The sequence below is a fragment of the Bufo bufo genome, chromosome 4 (genome assembly GCF_905171765.1).
Source record: "Bufo bufo chromosome 4, aBufBuf1.1, whole genome shotgun sequence".
Taxonomy (NCBI): domain Eukaryota; kingdom Metazoa; phylum Chordata; class Amphibia; order Anura; family Bufonidae; genus Bufo; species Bufo bufo.
This window is the reverse complement of record NC_053392.1, coordinates 324,549,284-324,563,278: the sequence shown is the minus strand read 5'-3', so window position 1 is coordinate 324,563,278 and position 13,995 is coordinate 324,549,284. Positions and strand designations below refer to the sequence as shown.

The 13,995-nt window shown below is 44.4% G+C and overlaps 1 protein-coding gene across 1 annotated transcript; it reads right to left on the bottom strand.

Moving 5' to 3' along the window:
* Nucleotides 1-9,653: 9,653 nt before the first annotated feature.
* LOC120999192 lies at nt 9,654-11,089 on the bottom strand. The gene is made up of 3 exons (XM_040430067.1): nt 10,762-11,089; nt 10,512-10,673; nt 9,654-9,928 (listed from the first exon to the last, which is right to left on the bottom strand). The coding sequence occupies exons 1-3, from the start codon at nt 11,087-11,089 to the stop codon at nt 9,654-9,656; spliced, it is 765 nt and encodes a 254-aa protein (XP_040286001.1).
* Between the last annotated feature and the right edge of the window lie 2,906 nt (nt 11,090-13,995).

Below are 13,995 nucleotides of genomic sequence, written 5' to 3'. Positions count from 1 at the left end.
TTGAGCCTTTTCTAGGTTCGATTGAACCCGGGCCCAAACTGTGCACAGTTCGGAGGAGAGTTTATCCGCTTCAGGGTTAGAGGAGGAGACGGGCGACCCAGAATGAAAACGGGGATGAAAACCATGGTTACAAAAGAAAGGGGAGACCCCAGCAGAAGAAATGACACGGTTATTCAAAGCAAATTCAGCCAACGGAAGAAATTTGACCCATAATTGCTGGTCATCAGCAACATACAACCTCAAGAATTGTTCCACAGACTGATTAAGGCGTTCAGTCTGCCCATTACTCTCAGGATGGTAGGCGGAAGAAAAAGACAATAAAATTTTACATCTTTGACAGAAGGCCCTCCAGAATTTGGACACAAACTGCACACCCCTGTCAGAAACAATATTTTCCGGGATGCCATGTAAATGAACAATCTCTCTCACAAAAATAGATGCCAGGGTTTTAGCATTCGGAAGTTTAGACAGGGGAATGAAATGAACCATCTTGCTAAACCTATCGACCACTACCCAAACCACAGTCTTACCCTCCGCCAGCGGTAGGTCAGTTATAAAGTCCATCGAGATATGGGACCAGGGTCTACTGGGAATGGGTAGGGGTCGTAGGTTACCAGCAGGGCGAGTCCTAGGTGTCTTGGACCTGGCACAAACCTCACAGGCTGACACGTAGGACTTGACATCCCTAGTTAGAGTGGGCCACCAATAAGATCTAGAAACCAGATCCTTAGTGCCCTCAACACCCGGATGTCCACAAAAGGCAGAATCGTGACACTCACCCAACAGCTGGAGACGAAATTGTACGGGAACAAACAACTTATCTGTTGGGGTGGATACCGGTGCCAGATGTTGTTCAGACCTAATGCGAGCCGAGATATCCTGGGTAAGAGCTGCTAAGAAGATTTTTGCTGGTAGGATGGATTCAGGTGGTACCTCAGTAGGTTGAAAAGCCTGGAAGCTCCGAGATAATGCGTCCGCCTTCACATTTTTACTTCCCGGCCTGAACGTGATGGAAAAATCAAAACGAGTAAAAAACAGAGCCCATCTGGCTTGACGGGGATTCAACCTCTTAGCAGACTCTAGAAACATAATGTTTTTATGGTCAGTGACAACAGTTACACAATGTCTTGCCCCCTCCAGGAAATGCCTCCACTCCTCAAATGCCCATTTAATGGCCAGCAGCTCCCTATTCCCTATGTCGTAGTTTCTCTCCGTGGGAGAGAATTTCCTGGAGAAGAAGGCACATGGTCTCAGATTAGTGAGGCTAGCAGGACCTTGTAAAAGGACTGCTCCTACGCCGTCCTCGGACGCATCCACCTCCACAATAAAAGGTCTCTCCTGATCAGGCTGGATCAGAATGGGAGCGCTACTAAATGCCTCTTTTAATTTTTCAAATGAAGAAATGGCCTCAGTAGACCAATTCTCCAAATCCGCCCCTTTCTTAGTAAGGTCGGTCAACGGTTTAGCAATTACGGAAAAATTCATAATAAATTTACGATAGTAATTGGCGAAACCTAAGAACCGTTGTAAGGTCTTTAAGGATGAAGGTCTTACCCATTCCTTAATTGCTAGTACCTTACCAGGATCCATCTTGAAGGCGTGAGGAGTCAGAACATGCCCTAGAAACAGAATCTCCTGTACACCAAAGACACATTTCTCTTGTTTAGCGGATAGCTGATTCTCCCTCAACACCTCTAATACTTGTTTAACATGAGACACATGGGATTCGAAGTCAGGAGAGAATATCAAAATGTCGTCAAAATAGACAATAACAAATTTACCTAAGTACTCCCTAAGAATGTCATTCATGAAGTTTTGGAACACAGCTGGGGCATTGCTGAGTCCAAAAGGCATCACTTGATATTCAAAGTGTCCTACCGGAGTATTGAACGCCGTCTTCCATTCGTCTCCCTCCTTGATTCGGATTAGATTGTATGCCCCTTTCAGGTCAATTTTGGAAAACCAGGTTGCCCCCAGAACCTGGTTAAATAAATCCGGAATCAATGGGAGGGAGTATCTATTCTGGACAGCGATTTTATTTAATCTCCGGTAATCGATACATGGCCTGAGACCACCATCTTTTTTCTTAACGAAGAAAAACCCCGCCCCCATAGGAGAGACAGAAGGTCTAATATGCCCTTTACCAAGGCTCTCCTTAATATAATCTTCCATGGCCTTGCGTTCGGGCATAGAAAGATTATAAATTCGTCCTTTAGGAAACTTGGCCCCCTCTACTAACTCTATGGTACAATCATAAGGTCTATGGGGGGGTAGAACCTCCGGGGTTGGTGATGAGAATACATCAGAATATTCTTTAACAACAGAGGGTAAAGTATCAGACTTTACTGAGACCCCAGCCTGTACCACGGACAAGCACGAGTCACACTTAGGCCCCCATCTCACCAACTCCCCATTGGACCAATCTATAGTGGGGTTATGTAGTCGGAGCCAAGGCAACCCTAGTACCACCTCAGCAGGTAGGTTCTCCAGGACTAGAAGCGAACATCTCTCTGAGTGGCACACACCCACGGTTAGAGAAATCTCCGAGGTACATAAGCTCACCGTACCACCAATAAGAGGAGTAGCATCAATAGCCATGACATGGATAGGAGTTGGTAAGGCAAACATAGGAATACCCAATCTTACAGCATACTCAGAGTCAATAAAGCTAGCCGCTGAGCCAGAATCAATAAAGGCCTTACCCGGCCATTTATCTACTCCCAGAGAAATCGTAATAGGTACCGAAAGCTAACATTTAGAAAATTCAGGGTGTACCTGGTCTTTAGGTTGCCTTGTCTTAGGAGACTTGACAGAGAGGACCTTCTTAGGACACCGGTTGATCCAATGGTCAGGATCTCCACAGTAAAAGCATTCTCCACGTCTGCGGCGAAGATTCCCTCGGGTCATGCCAACCTGCATGGGTTCCTCGGTGGAGACCTCAGCATTGTCTCTGGGATAGGCCTCTGGCTGGACCACCATCTGGGAAGAGAACTGTTGTTCCTGTCGTCTCTCTCTAACCCGTCGGTCAAGTCGGACAACAAGGGTCATCATCTCCTCTAAGGTCTCTGGAAGTTGATAACTGACCAGAAGATCCTTTAATTTATCAGACAGACCTGACCTGAACTGACTCTTCAGGGCTGGTTCGTTCCATCCTGAGGGGACACACCACCTTCTGAATTGGGTGCAATAATCCTCCGCTGGTAAATTGCCCTGAACCAGTGCCATTAGAGCCGTCTCGGCTACTAGAGCCCTGTCTGGTTCATCATAGAGGGTACCCAAGGCCTGAAAGAACCCCTCCACAGAATATAAACAACTGGTGCCAGCAGGTAAAGAGAACGCCCAGTCCTGGGGATCCCCCTGTAATCGGGAAATGATAATGCCCACGCGTTGACTCTCGGGGCCAGAGGACACGGGGCGCAAACGGAAGTAAAGTTTGCAACTTTCCTTAAAAGAGAGAAACTTCCTCCGGTCTCCAGAAAAGGGTTATGGGATCTTAATCTGGGGCTCAAAATGCGGACTGGAGGCCTGAGGATTGGAAGAACCTTGCCCTAACTCAAAAGAACTGAGTTTTTCCCCTAACTCCTGCACCCTCTGCGTCAGATTAGAGACATGGTCAGTCAGGGTCACCAGAGGATTCATAATACAGTGGTTATTGGGCCTGTTAATCTGTAACGGTCGCGTACACACACACACAGGGGGGAGGGAAGTGACCACTGCGCTCCACCCTTACCCCTGGCCCTGCCTACTTGCCTCGCGAGTCCTAATGACAGGGGACAACTGGACGGCAATCCCTAACTTGGAGTAAGTGCAGGGATGACAGACAGACAAACAACAGGACGTGAACGGACCGAGTCAATACCAGGAAAGCTGCAAAGTACAAATGGAGCAAGCAGAGAATTGTCAGGAGAAGCCGGGGTCATAAATACCAGGAGAACAGAGAAGTACAAGAGGAGTCCTAAGAGAATAGTCAGGTGGGAGCCGAGATCACAATACCAGGACGGAAGCGCAGTACAAGAGGAGCAGGCAAAAGGATGGTCAGGAACAGGATCAGGTAAGTATTCAGCAGTCCAACAAATAGCCAGGAGCCTAGAAATTAACAGGCAACCTGTAGCCAGCAGGCTGCCTGTATTTATAGTGGGGAGTGAGGGTCATGTGACGTGGCCAGCGTCACATGACCGACAGACCAACCAGTCGAGCACTGAGTGATCAGCTCGGCGCTCAAGGCAGACTAGGAGCAGGGAGCCACCCAGCTAGTAAAGCCGCCCTGGGAATGAGGTCAAACACAGAACCTCATTCCAAAAGCTAAGCAACAGTTCTGCGGGCAATGGGGGACCGAGTGCACCTTCGGAACCCCGTGACCACAACTCCCATCATTGCTCTGCCTCTCTCTCTTCAATTACCTCTCCTTGTGAAGCAGACATCACCACAGTTTCTTCCCAGGACTTATCCTCACTGCTGAGCCATCCTCTCCTGCACTGGTCCCATCATCGCAGGTCCTTTTTAGCTACTGCATTTAGAACTGATCACATGGACTGTGATGTCATCACAGGTCCTTCAGCTCTTCCAGTGCATTAGATTAAATTGTATTGCCGTCCTGAGGATGGCAATACAGTTGTATCTATCCTGCAGGCAGAACATTCGGGGCCTGGGACAAAATATCAGCAACGCCCTTGGTTAAACCAATAGCCATATGATGCCTGAAGTGCTGGTTAGTGGGTGAAACAGACTGAGCAATTTCCATTCCACACTGCCTTCCAGACAAAGTTAATAAAGATTCTACTAATGTCCTTATGACAAAAGTGTTTATCTTCCCTCTCCTTGTCCAACCCACTCTTTTTCCTAATTGTTACATTGCTTTCACTGTTCAGAAAATGTGCTTACATATTGAATTGTATATACATTGACTTTTTTTTAAATCCTTGAATTCTACTGTAGGTATGAAATTGATGAAAGACTGAACCATGAAAATATGAAGAAACATCCATATTTATGGAACTTGTACTACTCATTTTTTCTAGAATCTACAGAATTTTGTAGTGAAATTACACGGACATACTTTTCATCAGTTTTTTTTTCATATCATAAGGCCTCATGCACACAACCGTTGTTTGGGTCCGGATTCGATCTGCCATCTTGGCGGCTCGGATGCGGACCCATTTACTTTAATGGGGCCGCAAAAGATGCAGACAGCACTCCGTGTGCTGTCCGCATCCGTTGCTCCGTTCTGTGGCCCTGCTAAAAAAATCTAACATGTCATATTCTTGTCTGCGCTTTGCGGACAAGAATAGGCATTAAATTCCGTTTCGCAAATTGTGGAAGCACATGGGCGGCTTCCGTTTTTTGCGGATCCGCGGTTTGCGGGCCGCAAAAAACGGCACGGTCGTGTGCAAGAGGCCTAAATCTTATCCTGAAGACATAAAATTTTTGTTGGAAAAGAAGTTGGTTCTAGCACAACCGTGATCGCCAATATGGTTCAGTTCAGTTTCTCCCTCCCTTCAAGACTTGTTTTCTCTAAAACAACATCTTCAATCAGCAGAAGAACATCTGCATGCATTTTAAATATACAGCCGAAGTCTAAACTGGGTTTACTAATTTATGGGAAAAATTAAAGCTAAACCAGGTGATGATTTTCAGGAGTGCATCATATTGATTTTTATTACGAAATACATTACTTGCATTTGCTTTGTATTAGTATACAATTTACTAGCTGTCAGAAATTCTTGTAAAATCTGAATAAATTCAGTTTACTGCTGAGAAAGCAAATGAATGTGACTTTTTTTACTCCCTAAACTGTGCAGAGCTGTCATTTGCATACATAAATACATTTATTCCTCTTGCAGATCAAGCCTCTGCATTAAAAGTTAAAAGCAAACATCAGAAGGCTTAAAACAGATCTCTGCTCTATCTCTAGAGTTGCAGGAAAAGCATCTGTCCTTAACCCAATTTTTCTTACCCACCACCAGTCGTATTAAACAGAACACAATATTTCCTATCTAAGAGCACCTCATCATTTTCAGTGTCAGATGCTTTAGCTAGATGTGAAAACACTGCGCCAGCTGTAAATCCTCTGTCTTTCGCAATGGCTGTGTCATGTACCAGTTTTATTAGAGCTATTTCAGTGGAATGAGCTTTTCTAATGCCAAATTGGAAGAGTGTCGTGCTCCATAAACTTAGTCGTTGTTCATGTGCATTTTTTGTACCCTGTTCAACTATTATTGTTCTGTACTGAAATTAGGTTAGTCAAATGTTTTAACTTCAGCTGTTCAAGTATCACTGTAGTTTTTTCCCCCAATTTGTGCCTAATGGTGTTATTGTTCAAATATCTTGTTATGTTGTGGAAGATATTGTTACAGTATATGATTGTGAACATATAGATTTAGTATTGATATTCACAATGTGGCTTGATTTTCACAGAAATTTTCCTAATGGCATTGTAGAATCATAAAGCTCTATAAAAATGTTTGAACATAACATCTGGTGGTTGGTTCTGAACATTAGACAGCAGACTATTATTTTACTATTAAGACCTTTGCAATAAGCATAATATTGAAGTAAGGTTCAGAGAAAGGCAAAATGTTTAAAGAAACCCAGGTCTAAAATCTTCACATCAGTAGGAGTACTCTAATACCTCGTTTCCACTGAGCGGATCGGTTCGGGTCGTTTAGAATGGAACGGGTTTGAATGGTCCGGTCTATTCTGGTGAGCGTTTCCACTGCAAATCGGACCGCCGGGGCCATACAGGTTTTAGAAAAAATGCCTCTCATGATGTCACACTAGTGCGACGAGAAACGTGATGCAGCGTCACTCAGCGTCAGCCAAACAACAACAACAACAATGGAGGTCATTCAGCAGCTCGTCTTTTCTCTGCTAGCCTTTTGGTTCGTAATAGGCAAAATTCATACCGCACTGTATGAGAGAAGGTTGCGAGCGGCAATGAGAAACACAGCCGAAAAGAGAAGAAAACTTTTAGCTTGGATGTGTAGCCGGGAGGAGAGGTATACATTTGTGCTGCTAAGACAAAGACGGCAGCGCTATAGGGTAAGCACAACTGACTGACTTACCTGAAACACACACACACACATACACTGACACACTGAAACACACACTGACCTACACACACACTGACCTACACACACACACTGACACACACACACTGACCTATACACACACTGACACACACACTGACACACACTGACCTATACACACACTGACACACACACACTGACACACACTGACCTATACACACACTGACACACACACACACTGACACACACTGACCTATACACACACTGACACACACACACACTGACACACACTGACCTATACACACACTGACACACAGACACACTCACTGACCCACACACCCTGACCTATACACACACTGACACACACACTGACCCACACACCCTGACCTATACACACTGACACACTTACACTGACCTATACACACACTGACACACTCACTGACCCACACACCCTGACCTATACACACACTGACACACTCACTGACCCACACACCCTGACCTATACACACACTGACCTATACACACTGACACACTCACACTGACCTATACACACACATACACTGACCTACACACACACACTGACACACACACTGACCTATACACACTGACACACTGCATTTTTTACAGATGCTTCTCCTTTTGGCAAAGCAGCGCCGCCGACCAGTGATTTGGGCTTTCCCTCGTGCCAATGAGTGGTGGAATGTGACCGTCCCAGGATTCACCCACAGACAGTGGGTGCAGAATTTAAGGATGTCAGAGGAAACCTTCTCATTCCTTTGTGCAAAGCTACGTCCAGTGATGGAAAAGAAAAGCACCAACTTCAGAGCCTGTTTGCCTGTAAGGAAAAGAATTGCCATTGCACTGTGGAAGCTGGCTACCAACAGTGAATACAGGAGTATAGGTCATCTTTTTGGTGTCAGCAAATCATCAGTGTGCCGGTGTGTGCAGGACTTCTGTAAGTCTGTGTGCACATTGCTAGCGCCTGAAATTGTTCATTTTCCTAACAGGGAAAAGCTCAAAGACATGGCTGAGTACTTTGAGAACAGGTGGGGCCTTCCACAGTGTGTTGGTGCTATTGATGGCTCACACATACCAATAATAGCACCACAAGAATACCACACTGACTACTTCAACCGAAAAGGCTAGCATTCCATCATCCTCCAGGGAGTAGTGGATGGCAAGGGACTATTCTGGAATGTGAATGTAGGAAAGCCTGGGAGTTTGCATGATGCTCGGGTTCTCCGATTGTCAACATTTTGGGATTGGGTTGGCCAGGGAGGACTGTACCCTGTTAGCACTAAGAACATTTGTGGGGTGAATGTTGGCTATTATGTGCTTGGGGACTCTGCCTATCCTTTACAAAATTGGCTCCTGAAACCATTTCCAGACAATGGGCGCCTAACAACAGAGCAGCAAATCTACAACAAGAAAACATCCAGGGCACGTGTTGTAGTGGAAAATGCGTTTGGAAGACTTAAGGGTAGATGGAGGTGTCTTATGAAGAGGAATGACAGTGACATACAAGTAACCAAATCCATGGTCCTAACGTGCTGTGCTCTTCACAATCTTTGTGAAAGTCATGGAGAAGACTTTGACCAGGATTGGAATACATCTCCAGAAGAGCCAGTACCAGTAATAGCAGCACAGGATATGGAAGAAGAGTGCAGTGAAATACGTCAGGCTCTGATGAGGCACCTTAACGTTAACGTTGTTACCGTGAATAATTAAAATCTTTAATTACTTTTTGCTAAATGCTAAATAAAATCAGACATACTCAGAGAAGTCGTTCTTGTTTTTTATTCCACAAAAAAAATCATCTTCCTACATATTTTGTAAAGGCAAAATTTTGATAATGTAGAAACATTGTTTACAATAAAGAGCTTGTAAAGGTTTGTTTTTTATTAAGCTAGTGCAGGGATATGCAATTAGCGGAAATCCAGCTGTTTTGCAGAACTACAAGTCCCATCATGCTTTTGCCTCTGGGTGTCATGCTTGTGACTGTCAGAGTCTTGCTATGCCACATGGGAATTGTAGTTCTGAAACAGTTGGATATCCACTAATTGCATATCCCTAAGCTATTGCATTGTTGTTTTTTTCTTCAATTTCACTTCCAATAAATGTTTTTTTTTTGTTTTCTTTGTATGAATTTCTAACTTCCTGTTCCTCCTCAGTAAGCTGTTCAATAAGCTGTGCTGACTGACTAAACACAGCTCAGATGATGTTGTCTGGTTTACTGAGAAGGAACAGGAAGTGAGAAATTCAGACCAAGAAAAAAAACATCTAAAAAGGAAATTAAAGGAAACGGTAAACCAAAAATGCCAAGTATATTCGCAATTACATCTACAATGCAAAAATGAGAAGAAATTAAGCGATCGGGGGTGCCCTTTGTTGAAATCCAGGCTCCACCGTCCAAGGGGGGTGATAACGCAAAGGAGGCAGAAGGGAATCAAAGCAGCAGCACAAAGAAAGCCATGTGCAGCAAGGAGCAAATGTGTCCAATCTTGTGTGATCGCTGATGGCTCAAAGGAGCCTATTAAAAAAAAAAAAAAATCTAACCTTTAAAACCCACTCTAATTATATATTTTTAAACGTAAACATGGGTACAGGTCCTGTGCTGCATGAAAGGCACTAATGTCTGGGTGGTGACCTGGGTTGACGATTGGCTCCAATCACTTGAACAAGCTGACCAAGGACACCGAGGAAGGCCTGGTTGAAGGTAGCCAACTGCTCCATCTGCTGCCGGGCAATTTCTGCCTCCTGGCGCATAGCTTCCTGTGCATCCTGACGTACTGCTTGAAACCGCCTCTCAGAAAGGTTATCCATTCTTTCCAGCTGCCTTTCTTCTGCTGCTCGCATATCCTCCATGACTGTGCGCAGATCCAACTGTAACCTTCTCCTTTCACCTGTAATATACAAAAGACCTAAATATTGCTTTTGGTAACATCTGCCAAACCAATACTGTAAGCTCCTTTCTCATCTGCCCCACACTGATTCACTGCCACACCTCTGTTCCCCCTGCTCATCTGCTACACCAATACACAGCACTGCTCATCTGCCCACTGCTGAACCCCCTTCTCATCTCTTCCACCACTGTACCTGCTGCTAATCCCCCCCTTCTCATCTCTTCCACCACTGTACCTGCTGCTAATCCCCCCCTTCTCATCTCTTCCACCACTGTACCTCCTGCTAATCCCCCCCTTCTTATCTCTTCCACAACTGTACCTCCTGCTAATCCCCCCCTTCTCATCTCTTCCACCACTATACCTCCTGCTAATCCCCCCCTTCTTATCTCTTCCACCACTGTACCTCCTGCTAATCCCCCCCTTCTCATCTCTTCCACCACTATACCTCCTGCACATCTCCCCCACAGCTGATCTCCCCCTTCTTATCTATTCCAACACTGTACCTCCTGCACATCTGCCCCACTGCTGTTTTAGTTTAAGAAAATGCACAGTTAAAAATTTCTTTTTTATCATCATGTCTTACCATTGTGCCTTGGTGCATTGGGAGTACTCTGTAGTTGGCTACTCTGTGGTTGGCTACTCTGTGGTTGGCTTGAGGAAATACTGCTGCTGTTGCTGCTGAAAGACATTGAAGGTCCATCTTCTGATAAGTTTGATGCATCAGTGGAGAGTACATCAACTGTTTCTGAAAATAAACATATGGTTAGATATTATATTTTAAATGGTAAGCAGAGCGATATTCTAAGCGAAGTTTTAAAAAAAAAAAAACTTACCAAAGGGGTCTACCATGGATTCGAGAATTACAGTTGCAGAGTCCAGACCTCCCTCCCTGCCTTGGTTTGCTGGCCGATGACCGTAAATGGCGTCCATGGCGTCGTACCACCTCCAAGCAGTTGGACAGTTTCCACTACGGCTGTTGGCGTCCTTAATTTTTTTATATTGTGCTTTAAGCTTTTTAAGCTTTGCCCTACACTGGCCCGACGTCCGTTCAAATCCCTCGGCTGCCATCCGCTGCGAAATATCTTTATAGACCTTTTCATTTCTCACTGATCCATCAAGCTCACTCTGAATAACGCCATCGCCGCTGTTGTTTGCTGGCATCCTTCTCCTTTATATGGACTAATAAGGCGACGTGGTGATTGTTTGGCGCTTTGCTTTGACGTCAGCATTGATGTTTTCTGACCACCAATCAGTGGAAAGTACTGTGTGACGCCAGTAGCTCCGCCCTAACCGTATCGTTCCATTTTCTATGGACCCACATGAGAAGCAGGACCCTGAATGGCGCGGTACGGTTCGGTTTTATGGCACGCTTTCATAATGGAAACACCCAAAATAGCGTACCGTACCGAACCGTACCGAACCGATCCGCTCAGTGGAAACGAGGCATAAAGGTCCCTATACACATTAGTTTATTGTTGGCCAAAGCCACCAACACTCTAATGTGTAGAGGGAGCTCCCGACTCTCCCCTGACAGATGAGGTTGGCACGTTTGGCCCATAGAATATACATACACATTTGGCCAAGCCAAGCTTCTATGTGTATGGAGAAGCTGAAAGGGAGATGCTAGAGATATCTCAGCTTAGGTCATTAACACACATTAGTTATACAGCTTACGTTCCAGGCCATATGATGTGACATTTTTCTGGATCCCGAAAACGTGATGTGCATATATTTAAGACCATTTTTTTTAGCCCCAACATTTTATACTGGAACATGTTAAAACAAATCTTTATAGGAGAAGAACCTCTATTTATCTCAGGCTAAACTTCAAATTATTTGCATCCCTTTGGGTGTGAGTCCACACATCTGATATTTGTTTTTGAACTTCTGTTGCAGAATCCACACTGAAATAATGCAGCAAGCTACAGCACAATGTAAGTAAAGGTGTATTCACATCACCGCTTAGGTTTTTGCTTTTCTGATCCGTCAGAAGAAAAGAGAGAGAGCAAAAAAAACAGGATTCTGTAAAAAAAAAATGTATCCTGTTGCATCAGTTGTAATCCGTTTGAGCCATTTCCATCTCAGATCTGTTTTTTAGATGGAAAAAAGTCCTGCATGCAGTATTTTTTTGTTCCTCATCTAAAAAACGATGGATAGATGGAAATGGCTCAAATGGATGACAATTGATGAAACAGGATGCATTTTTTTTACTATATAACAAATTTTTATCGCGAATATCGCAACTTCCAGAATTCGCGTATATATTTACAATATAGTGCTATATATTTGTTATATATCGAATATTCTGCATTTTTTTCCATCTGAACACATGATTCCTCTCTGCTTCTTGCTTGTGGGCCAATGAGAAGGAAGCATTGTCAAGTTCACAACAATACTTAGTGCACCAATCAGTAATCTGTAGTCAGACCTGCTAAAATGTGAAGTTGCACGTAGTGCGAAAAAATATTCTAATCACTGCCGATTAGCGCAATCACGAATATATTGGAGCACTCTATCTGCATATAAAGCTATTGTAATGTTCTGCCGTGCCTACCATTTCTCCAGTCTCAGGAGAAACTCATTAAACTTCTAGCATCTTGAAAAATGTAGCCAAAGTGACCCACACCTGTATTTCACATTACGAATTTTCATTACGCAATTTTTATATTGCTGATTTATCGCATTCATCAAAATAATCTTGAATTCTCTAAATTTGCGAATATATGACAAATATTCTACAAAATATTTGTAAAATATATCGCAAATTCGAATATAGCCCCTGCCGCTCATCACAATTTTTTACTGGATCCTGCAAAAAAACCCGGATCCTATGCAATTATAAGCATAAGGGCTCATTCACACGAACGTTTGCTGCCCGTTGCCGTATTGTGGACCGCATTTGCGGATCCGCAATGCACGGGCACCCACTTCAATGGGTCTGCAAATCGGGAGATGCAGAACAGAAGCACGGAACGTAACACTACGGAAGCACTACGGAGTGCTTTCTGGGGTTCAGTTCCATGCCTCTGCACCGCAAAAAAATAGAACATGCTCTATCTTTTTGCGGAACGGAGGGATCACGGACCCATTCAAGTGAATGGGTCCACGATCCCCATGCGGCTGCCCCACGGACCCATTCAAGTGAATGGGTCCACGATCCCCATGTGGCTGCCCCACGGACGGTGCCCGTGCAATTTGCGGTCCACAGCACGGGCATGGGCTTCACACATTCTTGTGAACGAGCCCTAACTGATGCAACAGGATCCGTTTATTTCCAGGATCCTGTTTTTTTTTCTCTCTTCTTTTAACGGATCAGAAGAATAGAAAGCTAAATGGTGATGTGAATGCACCCTAAATAAGGTAATAACAAACTCTGTTCAGTCCCAGCATAGAAAATCCACAGCGAATGCTAGGCATGCTGTGGATTTTTAAATACACAGCACGTCCTATCTGTTGCCCAAATGTCAGCAATTTTCACAATGGATTTTGTACAAGAGAAATTTGCTGCTATATCAACCATAAAATCTACAATGAAATCTGCATGCAACATATACACATTTCAATGGGATTTTATCCTTAACTCCTTAAGGACTCGGCCCTATTTCACCTTACGGACTTGGCCATTTTTTGCAAATCTGACCAGTGTCATTTTAAAGGGACACTGACAGGCCCTATAAACATATTTAGTTATTCCTATGCAGTCATAGATCTATTAAAGTGTATTCCAATGATATAAGGGTACCCCCTGTCCGCATTGTAAACCATGTAAAAACAACTTTATATTGCTCTGTCAATCACATTTCTTTATGCCCAAGGGGCATTTTTTCACATTTCTTTATGCCCAAGGGGCGTTTTTTCTCCTACCTTCGTGCCCAGCCGCGCCTCAACTGTCGATTCCTAGCGCCGCCCAGCTCATTATATTCACTGCGCTGGGCGGCTCTTACATTCCCCGATACTGTCAGTTCCCGCGCATGCCCGATAGATACTTATGGGCATCGGCCTCAATCGGACCATCTGCGCATGCGCCGGCACCCTCCCAAGCCTGTAATTGAATCCAGCGCTCTTCT